At 41.6% G+C, this 21584-nt stretch overlaps 1 protein-coding gene across 3 annotated transcripts in view; it reads right to left on the bottom strand.

Annotated features, from left to right (window-relative positions):
• LOC146839630 (uncharacterized) overlaps positions 1-21584 on the bottom strand; it is an 812224-nt gene that overhangs the window by 368694 nt on the left and 421946 nt on the right. For all 3 annotated transcript variants that reach the window (XM_085651718.1, XM_085651719.1, XM_085651720.1), the window contains 2 exons: positions 19115-19246; positions 2115-2246 (listed from right to left, as the gene is read on the bottom strand). In XM_085651718.1, the coding sequence (XP_085507844.1) occupies positions 2115-2246; positions 19115-19246 (264 nt within the window). The remainder of the gene's footprint in view (positions 1-2114; positions 2247-19114; positions 19247-21584) is intronic.

Here is a 21584-nt window from a genome sequence, read left to right as displayed (position 1 = left end):
TTGTATGTACAATAGAGTGGAACTAGGCAGTAGGGACATGTCAGTTGCACGATCCACTTTTTCTCCACATTACTGGTGGCAATGGTAAGTCTAATTATATCCAACAAGAGAGTGCACATATGGACACATGCTGCCAAAGAACAAGAACTGATAGTCAACGTTGGCCTTGAGCACAATGTATATTCCACCTTAGGTTATAGAAATCCATAGTCACTATCAAGGAAGAACATTTCTCAATTTGCAGCATAATCTGGAATATTTTCCCTCCTGTAAAGTTTACAAGGGACAAAGGGGTCAGTCTTGAGAGTGAAAAAGAACAGATGTAGAAGAAATGGTTGAATTTTTGCTGGTAGGACTAGAGTAATAACAAATAGCTGCAGCTTGTGCAAATACAAGACATTGAATAACATCCTCATTTACAGACCCAGTCAACTGCAGTAGAAGTCTATGAGAACATTTCAACTGTGACAAAACTGGCAGCCTGATATATGCAGGCCAGTAGGGAACATATCTGTAGGATGTCAATAATATGCCATGTGTGGATCCTACATGAAAGACAGACAGAGCATATTTTCGGCATTACCTTGCTGAAATTGCTAACATGTAAGGATTAAACTGTTAATGGTCAGCATGCCACTCCCTTGGAGCTACAAATAGTTTGACCTAAGTGTAGTAAATCGCAAACAATTAGATGAAAGTAAAACAAATCATTATTAACCCGAGTGCACGTTACTCATGTGGACATCATAAGATTACCTCAGTCTTCAAATGAAATGCAGAAAAGGACTCTATATTTGTGTTATCACAGGCCGCACAAGTGTTTCTGCCATTTGAAAAACTAGCTACTAAAACAGACGAGGGTGCACACAATGTGGGCAGACTGTCATGCACACCTTGGCCCTTTTTCGCTTATTAGTTGAGATCCTTGTGACTTCTGGAGGCATCCAACAGTTGAAGGCTCCAGAAGCCAAGATGTTGATATGAATATTTATCAATGTATTCACCCAGCCAATGAATGTGAACTCTAGAGGTGTCATATCAAAACAATATTAAAGAATTATGAAAATAATGAGGAGGAAGGAAGCCTGCTCTTGACCATGTTATTACCAGGCAGGCTCATTAGGGGGAGGTAGTTACCAAAGAACATTCGAAACAACAGGGAGAAGAGCTCTATGGTGTTTCTAATCCCTTTCAGAATACCAGTGGCTGCTCTATACAAGGAAGGTATGATATATGTTACATAGCATATGGTGTTGAATGGGAAGTGTTAATAAAACGTGTTCCTCTGTGTGTGTCCAACTTGAGAATCCTCTTTTTGAACAGTCATATTTATTTATGAACAATGAATATGTTAATAATTGATATTCAACGATTTATTGAATCAGTGTTTGTACGTGAACCTCAGAATATTTACTATACCGCCATTCGAGACCAACATGTGTATGATCGTTTGATGTGATAGGAGTGGACATCAGAGACACTGTGTCCTCTCCAGTGGCTTCACAGGGTGCTCTGTGCCTTTTCCTTAGCTCCACAGGAACCTCTGAATTGCTGAAGAGTATATAAGTGAATGGCCATGAGTAGAAATGGCAGAGTAAGCAGAATCATTAGAGTCCTGGATCATTTTTAGTCTTGCAAATGTAGGCCACAGATCCCACATGTCACAGTGACCGTGCCAGAGGCTATATGGGCAGGACAGGGGCCTCAGTTGAACTGGTGTATCTAGTGTAGCTAGTCCCTGAATGCTCTCTGAATGCTCATCTATGTTCACCAATAAATAATGATTCGTAGTTACTTAGCCTTTGAGGACTGGTGTCAAAGAATTCTGCAAAGCAGAAGACAGTACATTAGCTTTTATTCATTATTAGCACCCAAAATATATAAGAATATTCAAACAATACAACAATCTTCTACAATAGGTACTTGCAGTAAAAATAAGCTAACTTATGACTTTGCCAGTGCCTGTTTACGAATGTGTTTCATTTAAAACTGTTTGTCTGTTTAATGGGCTGCTGTTTACAATACAACCGTGAAAACTGTTGTGCCTGTGATCTGCAATTTATCTTTAGATTGTGCCAAATGTGTGGTCTTTCCATCCACCCTTCCTCTCTCACCTTCATTACAAGTTGGTCCGGTGAATCCGTCATTACAAAAGCATTTGCCAAGCGAACAATAGCCGTGATCGCAGTTGTACCAGAAGCAGGCATTTGTAGAAGGGGTGGTTATTAGAGTAGTAGTGGTAATACCTGGTAATTGAGATAAGGGAAAGAGCAAGAGTCATGTGGAGATATGAAATGATGAGAAATCCACAACTTTTATGCAATTCATTTGGAATTATAATATAGAACTACTGCTACGAACTCCCAGCAGCTGACTAGGTACAGAATTCTGCAGATGAACACAAGTATTTCCCAACATGCATATAAACATAGCACAAGGTAAACACATTATGTAAATACACTACATATCCCCCTCACCAAAATGAAGAAAAAACAAAATATGATGCTGAAAAACTTTAAATGAAGTAACTTCAGAATAATGTCATTTAGATTTCGCAAGGCCTATTTCCATTTCGGTTTTCTAGAAACGTTTGAACATTTGAACAACTAGATGGTATTTCAGCAACTCTACCAATATTAATATAATATAACCCCATTATTAGGTCTCGCTGAGCCAAAGGCTCGAAGAGACATTTTATATGTGGGATTTTCAAAGTGCTACCCACAGTTTTGGCTGGCCTAAACCTTGAGTGCACGATCACATGTACATGCACAGCTGCTCCCACTCCCCCCTCCCTTCTCTATAGCTTTGGCTCCTTTGTTTTTTATTACACCCTCCCTTCTCTCCCCGCTGTTTTCACACTACCCCCTCCCTTCTAATCAGTTTCCTTTCTGCTCCCTTGATCGCGTCTCCGATCACTTTAACTACTTCAAATGCAGCGCGCACCCCTGCTTTCACTTTTTTTCTTTGCTGCTGGCATTTCCACATCTGGCAGCTTCCTGCCCTCACCGGACACTGTTTATTTATTTATATTTAATATTCACTAGATCTCTGTTTATTTAATTATAATTAAATGATGCAGCCCATGCTGAGGCTCGAACCCTGTTCCCCTGCTCCAAAGTCGACATCTTTATATGTTGAGCCACTTCCTGGCCATCGTTTGTTTGTGCTGAAGTTCCTGCTCTGCCCTTGCTGGGTGCTAAGCTGCTGGCAGCTGCATTGCGCGTGATCGTCTTTGAAGTGGTTTGGCTACGTGCATGCCTTTATCTTGTTTTAATGAGTTTCTGTTTTTTTGTTTTAAACCAGCCCGGCCAGCAGTAGCAAGTTTGTTTACTTTAAATGACCCTTCTCCCTTCATCAAAAGCATTTCTCAGGCTAATTTAGCATCAGGATCGAATTGCAGCTGAGTCCAAAGCGGGGGCAGCAACTTGGAGCATAACAGCTCTGGGGGCATTCACAGAAGGCGACATGCTAGGTGAGGGGGCACTGTGCATAGAACCTCTTGCCAGCAGCCAGCCCGTCTGACAACATGGACAAAGGTACTTTTTCATTCTCCCCACTCCTCTCCCCTTCTACGCATTTGTGCGCCATTTCTGTTGTAATCTTCATCATGTATAATTTAAAACTCTTGTATCTTAAAGAGCTGCTCGTTCTGACCTGGATTTCCAGGGCGCCGTCTCGCCTCTTCTAATTACCGTGCCTTCCCTCCAGCTGATTTCATTTGTGTAAACTTAGCTGTAACAAGTTGAAGCCAGCCAGCATTGCCCATAGTTTAAATAAATGTTTGTGATCCGAACTAGTGCCTTACTTTAAGTTCTGCTTCGGCTGTTTCCCAGGAACAATGAGTTAAAGCTGTGCTTTTAGCATTTTTAAAAGGGCTGATTTACTAGAAATAGTGGTATCACTTGCAAAGCAAAGGCTTCTTCTGTTCTCTCTCTGCCCTCCCCCTTCCTTGAGTTGCTTTATTGCAGATCTTGAGAAACCATCGTCCCCAACAAAAATAAAATCAGCCTCCTTTTAAAAGAACATGCAGCTGCTGCTGCTGTTACACCAGAAAACACATCCGGCTGGTGTATTGAGTCTTTGCACTGTACATGTCATTGAAATGTTAAAAATAAATGTATGATTAAAAACTTGCATGTTTGTAATTTCCTTAAATAGCTGCTTGTTGTAACCTGGAATTCCAGGGCTCAATATCGCTTCTTAGGATTGTCGCATTCCCTCCTGCTTATTTTATTTGTTTAGACTTAGTTGTAACTAGTTGAAGCCATCATTGCTCAGAGTTTAACTACAATTTTGTGTTCTATAAAGTACATTAGCACAGCTATTTTTATATGCTTTAGTACTGCTTGTTTTTACTTAATGTTAAACATATAGCGCACAGAACACTCTTCGTGTCAAACATGCAGTGCTTGGTGCACAGCGTGTGTTAACAATACCACATTCAGTGTATCTGTAAAAAAATGCCAATATTTATATGCTTTGGTACTGCTCATCGTATGACGTAGAGTTAAACATCAAGCGCCTACAGCAGTCTCCTTGTGTGAGAAATGTAGCGCTTGGTGCATGCCATTTGTCACTCACAGCGTGTTAAACATACAGCACCCAGAGCATTGTCCTTGTTATGATACTAGTTAGGGCCAGCCCGCTTGAAACTCCTTCCACCGTCCCATGGCATGTGTGTGCGGTTGGGAAACTTTACAGACAAATGTGGCAATATAAACCATGTGCTGGTTAGAAGGATGATAACAATCTTTACAGTTGAGCACAGCTACAAAGGATTCTTCCATCTCCCACCAGTAGATGCTTAATGAAGGAAAAATGAAATATTCATTCTATAATATTTGTGCATGCTGTACTCCCCTCCCCACCACTCAGCTTTACTCAACTACACTCTGCTTTACTCTACTCAACTCCACTCTGCTTTACTCCACTCTGCTATACTCCACTACCCACATTTGCTTTATTCCACTCTCCACCACTCTGCTTTACTCCACTCATGCCACTCTGCTTTACTCCACTCCACTGTGCCTTACTCAGCTCTACTCAACGCCACTCTGCTTTACTCGATTCCACTCTGCTTTACTCCACTCCCCACCACTCTGCTTTACTCCACGTCACTGTGCTTTACTCCACATCACTCTGCTTTACTCCACTCTGCTTTACTCCACTCTGCTTTACTTCACTCTGCTTTACTCCACTCTGCTTTACTCCATTCTACTCCACACCACTCAACGTCACGCTGCTTTACTCCGCTCAACGCGACTCTGCTTAACTGCACTCCACCCAGTTCAATGCCACTCTGCTTTACTACACTCCATCCATCTAAACGCCACTCTGCTTTACTACACTCAATTCAGCTCAACGCCACTCTGCTTTACTACACTCAATTCATCTCAACACCACTCTGCTTTACTACACTCAATTCAGCTCAACGCCATTCTGCTTTACCTCACTCCATTCAATGTCACTCTGCTTTACTCTACTCCACTCTGCTTTACTCAACGCCCCTCTGCTTTTCTCCACTCAACTCCATTCTGCTCAGTGCCACTCTGCTTTACTCCACTCCACGCCATTCTGCTGTACTCCACCTTGCTTTACTCCACTCTGCTGTACTCCAAGCCACACTGCTGTTCTCCTCGCCATTCTGCTTTACTCCACTCTGCTTTACTCCATGCCACTCTGCTTTACTCTACACCACTCCTCTCAATGCAACTCTTATTTACTCCCCTACACTCTGCTTCACTCCCCTACACTCTGCTTTACCCCTATACTCTGATTTACTCCATGCTGCTTTATGCCATGCTACCCTCTACTTTACTCCACGCCACTCTGCTTTACTCCCCTCCACCCAATACAGCTCTGCTTTACTCCACTCTGCTTTACACCCCTACACTCTGCTTTACACCCCTGCTTTACGACCCTACTCTCAGCTTGACTCCACTCTGCTTTACTCCATGTCATTCAACTTTACTCCCCTCCGCTCTATTCTGCTACACTCTGTTTTCCTCAACGCCACTCTGTTTTACTCCACTCTGCGTTACTGCATGCCACAGCTTTACTCCGGTCCACTCCACGCTGCTTTATGCCACGCTACCCTCTACTTTACTCCACGCCACTCTGCTTTACTCCCCTCCACTCAATGCAACTCTGCTTTACTCCACTCTACTTTACACCCCTACACTGTGCTTTACACCCCTGCACTCTGCTTTACGCCCCTACACTCTGCTTGACTCCACTCTGCTTTACTCCATGTCACTCAACTTTACTCCCCTCCGCTCTACTCTGATAGACTCTGTTTTACTCCACGCCACTCTGTTTTACTCCACTCTGCGTTACTTCATTCCACAGCTTTACTCCGGTCCACTCTGCTTTACTCCAGTTCACTCTGTTTACTCCGATCCACTATGCTTTGGTCCACTCTGCTTTACTTTACTCTGCTTTGCTTTACTCTGCTTTGCTTTTCTGCTTTGCTTTACTCCACTCCGCTTTGCTTTACTCCACTCTGCTTTGCTTTACTCCACTCCGCTTTGCTTTACTCCACTCCACTCTGATTTACTCCACTCCACTCTGCCTTACTTCGGTCCACTCTGCCTTACGCCGGTCCACTCTGTTTTACTCCACTCTGCTTTACTCCACTCTGCTTTACTCCACTCATGCCACTGCACTTCACACCAATGCACTTAACTCCACGCCACTGCACTTCACGCCACTGCACTTCACGCCACTGCACTTTACGCGACCGCACTCCACAAAACTGCACTTCAATCTACACAACTGCACTCCACGCCACTCAGCTCCATACAATGCCACTACACGCAACACCACTCAGCTCAATGCAATGCCACTACACGCAACACCACTCAGCTCAATGCAAAGCCACTACACGCAACACCACTCAATGCAATGCCACTACACGCAACACCACTCTACTCTACACCACTCCACTTAGTGCCACTTTATGCTACTTCACACGACGCCACCCCGCGCAACTGCACTTTACGCGATGCGGCCCCACTCTACACAACTGCATTCCACCCAACTGTGCTCCACTTTGCACCACACCACTCCATGCAGTGTTAATCAATGCAGCTCCACCCACGCAATGCCACTCCTTGCAATGACACTCCACACAACACCACTCCACGCAACCCGACTCCTCTATGCAACACCAGTCCAACCAACTGCACTTCACACAATGCTACACTACTGCACGCCAAACCACTCTACTCTACGCAATGCCACTCTACGCAATACCACTCAATACAATGGCAATCCATACAATCACACCACACAACATATTTACAATCCATATAATACCACTCAGCACCACATAATTCAACTCCACCTAATTACACACTACTCAATACCACATAAATACACCCCACATAAATACACTCTATATCACATAACAATCTACATAAAAACTCTCCACCATGCCACATAATTCCACTCAACACAATTTCACTCTATACCTCACTGTTCCATGCCACACTATTCAACTCCACCCAAATCCATTCCACACCACAAATTACAAAAAGCAAACATTATTCCACCCCACAACACAATTCCACCACACATCGCATATAGCCAATTTACAACACACAATTCAAAATCATTCCTTAAAATTCAACAGCACACCACAGAATTAAAGTCCACTATATAAAACTCCACAACACAAAATACCATTCATCATAATTACACACAATCCCACTTCACATAATTCCAATACACTCAAAAACACATACTATTCACATAATACAACTGCTCACCATGCCACATAATTCCACTACACAAATCCACTCTATGACAGACAATTTCATGCCACACAATGCCAGAATTAACAATTCCAATACAACCCACAAAATTCCACTACACACCACATACATCCACTCCAATCCATAACATATAGGGAAAAGACATTTACAACTCCAATAGCTCTAACTCTTTCTTTTTTGTTTGCATCCAAACACATAGATCTGAAGCTCATCTCCAACCTAGTTCTTCTTTTCCTCACCAAACAGGTAAACCTATCCACACAGTTCCACACCACACAATTCAACTCCACACATTTGCAATCCACTCCACATGATTCGACACCAAACCACATAATACAACTCAACAACACAATTACACATACAACTAATCCACACCACACAATTCCACATCACGCCACAAAAAATTCAACAGCACACAATATAATTAAAGTCCAGAACGTACCTCTCCACACCACAAAATACCATTCCACATAATTACAATCCATAACACACAATCCCACTCCACATAATTCCAGTATACTCAACACCACATATTTACTATGCATATAATTCCACGGCACACCATGCCACATAATTGCACTGCACAAATCCAAGCCACACCACACAATTCCATGCCACACAGTTAGACAAATAACTAATCCAGTCCAACACACAATTCCACTACACACCACATACATACATTCCAGAACACCTAGCTTCAGGGACACCGCTCCCTGTTTCATATATATTTTTTTTAAACTTTAATGGTGATCGTGTCGTCCGCTTCAGGGACACCGCTCTGTTTAATTATTTTTTTTACTTCAATGATGAATGCGGCACCCACTTCAGGGACACCGCGCCCTGTAATACAATAGGTCTCGCTTTTGCCAAACTTTGACTTATTGGTATTGTAAATGACAATGCCTTTTATTCGTTCAAAAGGCATTGCCATTTACAAGGCCAATAACTCAAAATCTCGCAATTGCGAGACCTATTGCATTGCAAATGCTTGTTTTTTATTGCCATTGAATATTCTGTAACCTTAACTTCTTGAGAAGGCAAAGAAATTTAGTTTATAATTCGACCTGTTTTTAAACCCAATCTGTCTTCCAACCATATCTCCAACACACACTTAGTAATACACTTCTGTAAATTAGCACAACCATCCTGCACTCTCTTTACACATCACCACAATCCATCCATATTCTATTCAACTTTGAGCCAGGAACTCTCCTTCTTAACAACACAGAGTGTGTAACTCCCATACTAACATGAGAAGTAGATGTGATAGTTGATAAAACATCCCTCAAACCTTGTTTCCACATCACCTAAATGATTCATTCTATTTGCAATTGATTTTTAACACGCCCCTCCAGTCTATTACTCCTAGGATGGTATAAAGAGGGCCTGGTATGCTTGAACTCTTGAGACTCAATCAATTTCCCCATTTCTAGTGAAGTTTGATGTGTACCATTATCCCTCACCAACTCTGATGGGAAACCTTCTCTTCTAAACACCTCATTAAAAACTGAGTAACAGCACTAGTATCAGTATTGTTAACAATCCTGATCTCATGCCATTTAAACATGTAATCAATCAAAGCAAAGGCATATTTGGGTGCACTACCTAACACAGCAACAGGTCCCATGATGTCAAAATCTAATTTATTCCTTGGCTTCTTTGGTACCTTAATTGGATTAACCGGAGACAGGTGAATAACTTGCAATTCATCACTTAGTGTACAAAAATCACAATCACATACAAATCTTTCCACAGCTTTGTCAACCCCAGGCCAACAACTGTCTTGCCTAATTCTGTGTTCATATCCCTAATACCAATATGGTCTTCATAAGCAAGGCTAAGCACACTACTCCACAATGACATTGGTACTGCTGGTAAATCAGTACAACAAAACAGCTCATTAGAGTAACTCAACTCTTGAGCAATTTGAGTAAAATGTTGAATATCAGGAAACAATATTTGGAACCAAACAATAGTGCAGAATGCTAGCAGAGTCAAGATAAATCGCACATCCCTTATAAAAGTCGGGTTAGTATATCACTACAATTGTTGAATATCCCCCCATGAATAAATAAAGTGCCACAGCCAGACAGTCTCTGACAGCTGCTACCTATAGGGTGTGACAATTGTTGTTACCCCAAGATAGGTTACAATCAAATTCAAGTTTACACAATGTGACATCGGAGCACTGTAAAAACAGTCTATAAAAACATAGGGGCAGTTTACAAGCCCCTTGCGACACTTTTGCGTCACTTTGAACATGGGAAAAGTGACGCAAAAGTGGCGCAAGAGGCTTGTAAATCTGCCCCATAGACTTTATTTTTTGGGACTATGGATTTGCCTTATTTGCTTTCTTAGGCCCCCTTGAAATGTATTTATTTGTTTATTTTTGTAGGACTCGTAACTCACCACAACCCTACTTTGTTTTATCATCTTGGGGAACTTGCATAACACATGTTAAGATAGTTGCTCGCTTCTGGCATGTTTTTTTGTTGTAGTGGAACCCCTGCAAATAGGTCTGAATGTTTAACGCGCTAGTGATGGGATATGGTTTAGCTAGTCGAGTTGTCAGTGCATGTAGCCCACTGGATCTGATGCCTTATTTGTTTTGCACGTAGCAGCCACAATCACTCTTCTTTGACTAGGGGCAGGCGGTTTACTTCTAATTTGGTGACACACAGACATTTGATGATGTGGGCATTCTCGTTTTCTTTCCTGGCTGGCATAGATGAGCAGAGAGGTGCTTTCTGGTGTGCATTTTAATTTGTGGGAATACATTACATGTTTTGCACTTATTGCAGCCGTGGAAAAGTCTGTTCTAGGCAAAAGACATGTTATATTGGAGCTGGTGCAAATAAACCGAGAAGAAGAGAAATATAACATTTTTGGATCATTTATTCAAGAAGGAAATTGCTTTATTTTGCAGTGACTGCTTTATAGCGCTCCGGGCGCCACGTTGTAAACTTGAATTGGGCCGCACACCTTGAGCATGCTGTATGACTTTTTGGAAAGCATTTTCTCCACTCTACTTCCTGTTAGGCATCATCAACATTGAACTTACACAACGTACACTTCAAACAATCTCAGTATGATCTTCTGAATCACCTTTTTCCGAATTAATATTGACAGGCACATAGGACGCAAAATCAGCAGGAAAAGGCGTCTTTCCTGGGTTATACTTTAAATCCTATAGATACTCTTATAGGCGATATGGCCGCTTGGCAATGCACGGATGTACATCTAGTAGTTTTACTGGCTTTAAACAGGAAACAGTCGGAACACCGGATGTGAACCACGCGTGTTCCAACTACGCAAGCTCTACCATGCATGCCTTAACCACGCATATAGAAAAAAACCACAGGAGTATAACCCATAAACCAAGCTGAGATCTGAGTAGGTACAATATAAATACAACAATATCTCTGCCGAATTCATTAAGACTGATTATATTTGTATGTACAAGACATAACAAGAACAAAAGGCGAGAGACTTCAAGATATTTGTTAAATGTGCCCTTGGGCATCATATATTTTTAGAAGACCAAAAAATACACACAACAGTTGTGACAGCACTGTTAGGCATAAATGCGAAGGCAACCCTAAAGAAAAGTGCACATAGTGCTCGAGACAGAAGGTGACGGCGCAAGTGACAACGTGAAAGAACACCACAGCGCAAGGCGCAAGAGAACCGTGATGTAGGATATATACAAGATATATACAAGATAAAAAGGTTCACACAGAAATTATTTCAGATACATAGAGTGTCATTTTCAATGTTTTGGAGAACCAAAGTTCAAGGTGCACCTGAAGCGTTTTGGCTGGTGGGCAAGGGTCGACGGCGTTTCGATCCTGTTAAATTAGGATCATCTTCAGGACCGGGTGGCCTATTTGATGAGTGCTGATGCACGTGAAGAATTCGTGCTAGCGCAGAAAAGGGGACTCGCTGTAATAGTCGAATCAATATTGGGCAGGTCAAGGTTCGGTAAGATACCTTGTAGCGAAAGGGAGAGATTTCGATTCTGGAATAAATCCAAGGCTTGTGAATCACCGGGATGCCACGATCGTGTGCAAGATGCAGCCGGCTGCATCTTGCTTCCCGAAACTTGGCAGAGCTGATCAGGGTCGTATCCCTGCAATCTACTCTTTCCTTTCCAGTATTGCCGCCTACAACCGATTTCGCTTGGATGTTCATTTCTGACGCCCTGCCCAATATTGATTCGACTATTACAGCGAGTCCCCTTTTCTGCGCTAGCACGAATTCTTCACGTGCATCAGCACTCATCAAAAAGACCACCCGGTCCTGAAGATGATCCTAATTTAACAGGATCGAAACGCCGTCGACTCTTGCCCACCAGCCAAAACGCTTGAGGCGCACCTTGAACTTTGGTTCTCCAAAACATTGAAAATGACAATCTATGTATCTGAAATAATTTCTGTGTGTACCTTTTTATCTTGTATATATCTTGTATATACCCTACATCACGGTTCTCTTGCGCCTTGCACTGTGGTGTTTTTTCACGTTGTCACTTGCTGTCACGAACACAATGTGCACATTTCTTTAGGATTGCCTTCGCATTTATGCCTAACAGTGCTGTCACAACTGTTTGTGTATTTTTTGGTCTTCTAAAAATATATGATGCCCAAGGGCACATTTAACAAATATCTTGAAGTCTCTCGCCTTTTGTTCTTTTGTTGTAATGTCTTGTACATACAAATATAATCAGTCTTAATGAATCCGGTTGAGATATTGTTGTATTTATATTAACCACGCATATGCCGTCACCACGCATATGCGTGGTCAAGGCAGTGCGTGGCCAACCTGCTGCAGGGACAGAAGACAGTGAAGTGGGAAGGAAGCATGGAAACGCGGTGAAGGGAGTGGGGTTGGGGGTCGGTATAGGCTTTAGGGCAGTGGTAGGGGTTGGGGTAGTGGGAAAGCGCGGGGTGGGAGAGTATAAGGGACAGCACTGGGGCATGGGGCGTTGTAGTGTAGCATTTTTGGCCTTACGGCAGTGGGAGGGAAATGAGTAGTTGGGGTAATTTTTGGTGTTTGGGTGCCGGGGTAGGTTTTAGGGCAGTGGAAGGGGTTGGGGTAGTTTAAGGGACAGCGCGGGGGCAGGGGTAATGGCGACTTTAGCCACACATAGACCCTTTACCATTTATACCTAGACCACAAAATATTGTGGTAAAGGAATACGTGGTTAGGACGCATTTGTTGTTGGGCTACATGGTAGAGGGACGCGTGGTAAAACTATTTGTGCTTCTGTCACACAACCGTTTTAAACTAATCCACCAAGATGTTATGATCTATACGTAGTTCAAGTTTACAACTTTTCTGAAATATTAGGTTCCCCACCATAAGGCCAAAGACTCTTTCTCAATGATCAAATAAGTTGGCTCTGCTTCAAATACCATTCTAGATGCATGGTGTCTGGGTGTCCCATTTCACTGGGATTCACTGCCTGCCTGATGATGATAATGTTTTTGAGTACAGAGAACTAAGGCCGCCTCATTTTCCCAATAATATTTTTTTTACTCAACACGAGGTGATGGATGCTTTACATAAAAGCCCATTTAATAAACTTTCAGTGAGTGGTGGGGTACCCATGGATCTCGACATGTTTAATCCTGAGTTGTGGGGACCAATTCTGACTAGCTGTATCAATACAGCCTATAAATCTGGTCTTCCCAATCCTGGTGGTGGGCTACTATAGTGCCATTGTTTAAAAAGGGGAACTGTCAGGACACTAAATGCTATTGACCCATTCCCTATTAGCCTCCACTGTAAACATAATTGGTAAAATCATTCTCAAAAGACTCTTGTTTTGGACTGCTGGGTAATATAATTTCCAAAGTTCAATGTGGCTTTAGGACTGGCCTGGACCTTAGAGCAATGTTTAAATCTGCATCTGCTGATTAGTAAATACAATGTTGCTGAGAGTAGTCAAATTTTCCTGCCTTTGTGGACCTTTCTTGCACTTTCGACAGTGATAATCGGTCAAAGCAATTGGAAAATCTGTTCCATTTGGGAGTGGAGACCAGGCTGGTGGATTATCTCCATTTAATTTAATCTTATTATCTTTGTCACATTCCAGTATGGGAATGGTGCAAAGTGCAGTGATCCTTCTCCACTCTTTCGCAGAGTGTGTCAGTGTTGTGTCTTCACCCTCGTTTTGTTTTTGCTCTCTCTTTATATATATCTATATATATCTTTGCTCTGCACTTCTTAGAGAGCGCATGATATGCCAAGGGTAAAGTGCAAACCTGTGCCAGCTTTAATGTGGACTGTGCTGTCCTTTAAGACATAACTCCAAAAGGCCTTAAATCCCTTTTGGACACTTTCGTAGATTTGGAGAAGTTAAACTTGAAGACTAACAGCTCCAAATCCTTTATAATCACTTGTGGCTCTAGAATGTGAAAATATGCCAACTAGAAATCAAGGGGAAATCGTGACAAATGGTCACTCAGTTTCCTTACCTGGGGGTTGCTTTTGATTATGCTGGCTTATAGGCTCCATGTATCTCTAATTGGCATGCTTTTCACAAACAGTGAGGTCTATTTTCAACTCTCTCTCTCTAACTCATTTCTTGATTCCAGACCATGGTCCGCATAGTGGAGCTATATTTTACTGGCTTTGCAGTTCGGGCTGGGCTGTTCCCAAGAGGCACTGAGTCAAGACTGATTTGCATATAGCTGGGTCCAAACTTGGGTGGTGTAATGAGCAGAAGAACAATGGATTTAACCCAGATCTTTTGACTGGGGGTGAATGTGTGATTTACTCAGCATTCCGTCCATCATTTGTTTGCGTATCACTTTTCGCCCTAGATTGAATGGGTATGCCCAGACGTAGGTCTCTTGCTCACTTTACCACTGGATTCAAGCTAGCATGGCTGATGAAGGGTAATACCCTGAAACCAGTCCCAGGATGCTTGTTTCTGGTCCAGGGAGGACCTGAATTGGCAGTTCAGGCAGAACTGTCCCCAGGAGGCACAGGGTCAAGACTGATTTGCATATAGCTGGGTCCAAACTGGAGTGGTGTAGGGAGCAGAAAAGGGATGGATTTAACCCAGATCTTTTGACTGGGGGTGAACATATCCCATTAAGGTAATTTTTTTTTATTTGAAAAAATAAATAACATTGATGTTTACATTAAGAAACGTTTATTTAAATATTTTAAAAGTAAGTAAGAAATATGTAATATTTGTAGATTTTGTTTTACAATAAATTACATTTATTCATATGCTTGACTAATTTAAACAATTTAATGTGATTTAGCATAATTTCCTTTGCGATTTTCTTTAAAGTCCATACCTCCATTACTTTGTATGAGAGGGTGCTGCACTACCACTGGGTGGCTAGATCTAGTGCTAGACTTAGAACTGTTTTGTAGTAGGAGCTAATACCTTGAAGACCTGATTCACAAACTGCACTTTGCAGTTCTTTTGTAGTACTACAATAGTATTACAAAATGCTACTCACAAACTGTACTTCTAAAGTACTGCTGCAAAACAGTAGTAAGTCCAGCACTACTTATGACCAACCACTCATGCTCATACAATAATAACAATAGTTCTAGCTAAAATTCTTTTTATAATATACTGCATTGATTTGATCACAGTGTAGGTAAACAACATCATGTTAAGTTGTCTGCAGTCAGAAGTGATTTCTGATTACAGTATAAATCAGTATCTTACCAAACAATAAACTGAGGCTCGTAGGTATGCCAAATCTTAATAAATCTCTTTCTGCAGGATTAAGTACAAGTAATTAGCCTGGCAGCAACTTGTAGCTTGGTAGCCGACTTGTAGAATTCTGTTTAATAACACTGAGGTATTGTCATGCAATCATATTATTGTGACTGCCACAACCTGAGAGTAGTTTGTCTCTGGGACCTGAGATATGTGTAAAACATCTCCAAGAAACTGAGACGAAATGTGGTTTATCAAAATCGTGCTTGACCTGGCTCTTCGTACCACTTCTGTTCATGTTGACATGGAACACTCCGCTGTGCCCTTTTTTAGAGGTTCCAGCAGCCTCATCTTCCATTGTGTCTCACTTACATATTAGAGGAAGCATGTGAATTTGACACCATTGAATGAAGGCCCATTGTCAGTTTATAATTTGCTTGGAATGGCTCATGCTGCTAACGTTTAAAGAAGGGATGGAATGGCATTGCTGGAGCTACTGTGGATGATATCTGATCTCCTAGTGGACTCTGAAGCATTCATCCATTGCCACCAGAAGGTATTGTCCACAGTCAAGGCACCCTTAGAAGTTTGAACAAGTCTTATTAGGCACATCAGGTATTATCACTTACTATGGGTGTGATGCATGGTTCATTCCGGGGCATATCTTACTCTTTTATAGTTGTGTCTATCATAGGATCTACTCTTGGAAACCATGCATGTGTCTGTCGTCTGCTTTGTAGAGATCGTCACTTCAATCCTGTTTGGGTAGTGTCTTTGGCGTGACAGTCTGGACACTTTCTATCGTTGCTAATGTACCTTTTTTATTATACCATTGCTTTACACAATTCAGACAGATGGAGGTCTGATCTGCAATGTCTTCTAACAACATATTTTCCATTAGTTGTTTACCCAGCGTCTAAACGCAGATGGCATCTGAGCCTTTGGATATCTGCTGAGAGGGCTCGTAGGGCTGCAGTTCCAGCACTACGGTGATGAGATTTCCGCATAGAAACATATGTTGTATGCTTTGCACTGTACCGGGTCTCGAGTTGGAATGCAAACCATTGATCGTGATAAATTCTTTTTTGGGGCAGATTTATTTTGTGATAGATGACAGTCATGCAATGCAACTAGGATGGAGAGACAACAGACACTTCAAAAGTAGCTCAAGATTATTAGCCACTGTTGTATGAGAAGTCCACCTGAAAATTGTATGGTCTACTCTGACCCTCTCACAGATTGTTTCTACTATATTAATTGACTTGGAAGAGTGGTTTAACTTTCCCTAGATATTCTCCCTATTACCTGGTTTTCAAAGTGAAGAAAGTAGGGCAACTGAGTAGCCAACTCTCTGGTAACCAATACCTTTGCCCTATGGGGCCCTATGGTAGATACTTATGAGGCTCTTAAGGTAAACCATGCTCATGTGTGTTATGCGCTGCATAATTTCCATTTGCTTTTCCTCTAATTTGGTATTGAAGGACAGTTTGCCGGTTGACCCTGGATTGTTTACCACTGTGTGTTTCACAAACATGTTTAAATTGATTGAGGTTTGTATGTATAAAACAGTGGAACTAGGCAGTAGGGACATGTCTGTTGCACGATCCACTTTTTCTCCACATTACTGGTGGCAATGGTAAGTGTAATTGTATCCAACAAGAGAGTGCACATATGGACGCATGCTGCCAAAGAACAAGGACTGATAATCAACTTTGGCCTTGAGCACAATGTATATTCCACCTAAGGTTATAGAAATCCATAGTCACTATCAAGGAAGAACATGTCTCAATTTGCAGCATAATCTGGAATATTTTCCCTCCTGTAAACCTTACAAGGGACAAAGGGCCGAGTCTTGAGAGTGAAAAAGAACAGATGTAGAAGAGATGGTTAAAGTTTTGCTGGTAGCACTAGAGTAATAAAAAACAGCTGCAGGTTGTGCAAATACAAGACATTAAATAACATCCTCGTGTACAGACCCAGTTAACTGCAGTAGAAGTCTATGAAAACATTTCAACTGTGACAAAACTGGCAGCCTGATATATGCAGTCCAGTAGGGAGCTTATCTGTAGGATGTCAATAATATGTCATGTGTGGATCCTACATGAAAGACAGACAGAGCCTATTTTCGGCATTACCTTGCTGAAATTGCTTACATGTAGGGATTAAACTGTTAATGGTCAGCGTGCCACTCCCTTGGAGCGATACATAGTTTCACCTAAGTGTAGTAAATCGCAAACAATTAGATGAATGTAAAAAAATTCATTGTTAACTCGAGTGCACCTTACTCATGTGGGCATCATAAGATTACCTCATTCATCAAATGAAATGCAGAAAAGGACTCTATATTTGTGTTATCGCAGGCCGTGCAAGTGTTTCTGGCATTTGTAAAACCAGCTACTAAAACAGACGAGGGTGCGCACAATGTGGGCAGACTGGCATGTACACCTTGACCCTTTTTCGCTTATTAGTTGAGATCCTTGTGACTTTTGGAGACATCCAACAGTTGAAGGCTCCAGAAGCCAAGATGTTGATATTAATATTTGTCAATGTATTCCCCCAGCCAATGAATGTGAACTCTAGAGGTGTCATATCAAAACAATATAAAAGAATTATGAAAATAATGAGGAGGAAGGAAGCCTGCTCTTGACCATGTTATTACCAGGCAGGCTCATTAGGGGGAAGTAGTTACCAAAGAACATTCGGAACAACAGGGAGAAGAGCTCTAGGGTGTTTCTAATCCCTCTCAGAATACCAGTGGCTGCTCTATACAAGGAAGGTATTATGTATATTACATAGCATATGGTGTTGAATGGGAAGTATTAATAAAATGTGTTCCTCTGTGTGTGTCCAACTTGTGTATCCTCTTTTTGAACAGTCATATGTATTTATCAACAAAGAATGTTAATAACTGATATTCATCCATTTATTGAATCAGTGTTTGTACCTGAACCTCAGAATATTTACTATTCCGCCATTCGAGGCCAACATGTTTATGATCGTTTGATGTGATAGGAGTGGACATCAGAGACTCTGTGTCCTCTCCAGTGGCTTCACAGGGTGCTCTGTGCCTTTTCCTTCGCTCCACAAGAACCTCTGAATTGCTGATGAGTAGGTAAGTGAATGGCCATGAGTAGAAATGGCAGAGTAAGCAGAATCATTAGAGTCCTGGATCATGTTTAGTCTTGCAAATCTAGGCCACAGACACCACATGTCACAATGGCTGTGCCAGGGGCTAAATGGGCAGGACAGGGGCCTCAGTTGAACTGGTGTATCTAGTGTAGCTAGTCCCTGAATGCTCTCTGAATGCACATCTATTTTCACCAATGAGTAATGATTCGTAGTTACTTAGCCTTTGAGGACTGGTGTCAAAGAATTCTGCAAAGCAGAAGATAGTACATTAGCTTTTATTCATTATTGGCACCCAAAATATATAGGAACATTCAAACATTACACATATCTAACACAAAAAATAAGCTTACTTATGACTTTGCCAGTGCCTGTTTACGAATGTGTTTCATTTAAAACAGTTTGTCTGTTTAATGGCCTGCTGTTTACAATACAACCGTGCAAACTATTGTGCCTGTGATCTGCAATTAATCTTTCGATTGTGCCAAATGTGTGGTCTTTCCATCCACCCTTCCTCTCTCACCTTCATTACAAGTTGGTCCAGTGAATCCGTCATTACAAAAGCATTTGCCAAACAAACAATAGCCGTGATCGCAGTTGTACAAGAAGCAGGCATTTGTAGAAGTGGTGGTTGTTAGAGTAGTAGTGGTAATACCTGGCAATTGACATAAGGGAAAGGGCAAGAGTCATGTGGAGATATGAAATGATGAGAAATCCACAACTTTTATGCATTTCATTTGGAATTATAATATACAACTACTGCTACGAACTCCCAGCAGCTGACTAGGTGCAGAACTCTGCAGATGAACACAAGTATTTCCCAACATGCATATATACATAGCACAAGGTAAACACATTATGTAAATACACTACATATCCCCCTCATCAAAATGAAGAAAAGACTAAAGATGCTGAAAAACTTTAAATGAAGTAACTTCAGAATAATGTCATTTAGATTTTGCAAGGCTTATTTCCATTTCGGTTTTCTAAAAACCTTTGAACATTTGAACAACTAGATGGTATTTCAGCAACTCTACCAATATTAATATATTTTTAACCCCATTATTTTTTGTTGCCATTGAATATTCTGTAACCTTAACTTCTTGAGCAGGCAAAGAAATTTAGTTTATAATTCAACCTGTTTTTTGACCCAATCTGTCTTCCAACCATATCTCCAACACACACTTTAGTAATACTCTTCTTTAAATTAGCACAACCATCCTGCACTCTCTTTACACATCACCACAATCCATCCATATTCTATTCAACTTTGAGCCAGGAACTCTCCTTCTTAACAACACAGAGTGTGCAAATCCCATACTAACATGAGAAGTAGATGTGATAGTTGATAAAACATCCCTCAAACCTTGTTTCCACATCACCTAAATGATTCATTCTAATTGCAATTGATTTTTCAAAGCCCTGTTAACACGCCCCTCCAGTCTATTACTCCTAGGATGGTATAAAGAGGGCCTGGTATGCTTGAACTCTTGAGACTCAATCAATTTCCCCATTTCTAGTGAAGTTTGATGTGTACCATTATCCCTCACCAATTCTGATTGAAAACCTTCTCTTCTAAACCTCTTGAGAGGTGCTTTCTGGTGTGCATTTTAATTTGTGGGAATACATTACATGTTTTGCACTTATTGCAGCCGTGGAAAAGTCTGTTCTAGGCAAAAGACATGTTATATTGGAGCTGGTGCAAATAAACCGAGAAGAAGAGAAATAAAACATTTTTGGATCATTTATTCAAGAAGGAAATTGCTTTATTTTGCATTGACTGCTTTATAGCGCTCCGGGCGCCACGTTGTAAACTTGAATTGGGCCGCACACCTTGAGCATACTGTATTACTTTTTGGAAAGCATTTTCTCCACTCTACTTCCTGCTAGGCATCATCAACATTGAACTTACACAACGTACACTTCAAACAATCTCAATATGATCTTTTAAATCACCTTTTTCCGAATTAATATTGACAGGCACATAGGACGCAAAATCAGCAGGAAAAAGCGTCTTTCCTGGGTTATACTTGAAATCCTATTGATACTCTTATAGGCGATATGGAACACCGGGTCTGAACCCCGCGTGTTCCAACTACGCAAGCTCTACCATGCATGCCTTAACCACGTACATGCCGTAACCACGCACATGCGTGGTTACGGCAGTGCGTGGCCAACCTGCTGCAGGGATAGAAGACAGTGAAGAGGGAAGGAAGCATGGAAAGGCGGTGAGGGGAGTGGGGTTGGGGGATGGTGTAGGTTTTAGGGCAGTGGAAGGGGCTGGGGTAGTTTAAGGGAAAGCGCGGGGTGGGAGAGTATAAGGAACAGCACTGGGGTATGGGGCGTTGTAGTGTAGGATTTTTGGCCTTAAGGCAGTGGGAGGGGAATGAGTAGTTGGGGTCATTTTTGGTGTTTGGGTGCCGGGGTAGGTTTTAGGGCAGTGTAAGGGGTTGAGGTAGTTTAAGGGACAGCGCGGGGGCAGGGGTAATGGCGACTTTAGCCACACATAGACCCTTTACCATTTATGCCTAGACCACAAAATATTGTGGTAAAGGCATGCGTGGTAAAGGATTACGTGGTTAAGACGCATTTGTTGTTGGGCTACATGGTATAGGGACGCGTGGTAAAACTATTTGTGCTTCTGTCACACAACCGTTTTAAACTAATCCACCAGGATGTTATGATCTATACGTAGTTCAAGTCTACAACTTTTCTGAAATATTGGGTTCCCCACCATAAGGCCAAAGACTCTTTCTCAATGATCAAATAAGTTGGCTCAGCTCCAAATACCATTCTAGATGCATGGTGTCCCATTTCACTGGGATCCACTGCCTGCCTGATGATGATAATGTTTTTGAGTACAGAGAACTATGGCCGCCTAATTTTCCCATTAATATTTTTTTTACTCAACACGAGGTGATGTATGCTTTACATAAAAGCCCATTTAATAAACTTTAAGTGAGTGGTGGGGTACCCATTTATCTCTACATGTA

Source organism: Triturus cristatus, chromosome 4_1 (assembly GCF_964204655.1).
Source record: "Triturus cristatus chromosome 4_1, aTriCri1.1, whole genome shotgun sequence".
In the NCBI taxonomy this organism is placed as follows: domain Eukaryota; kingdom Metazoa; phylum Chordata; class Amphibia; order Caudata; family Salamandridae; genus Triturus; species Triturus cristatus.
Note: the sequence above shows the minus strand (reverse complement) of the source record. Positions and strands in the feature narration are given on the sequence as shown.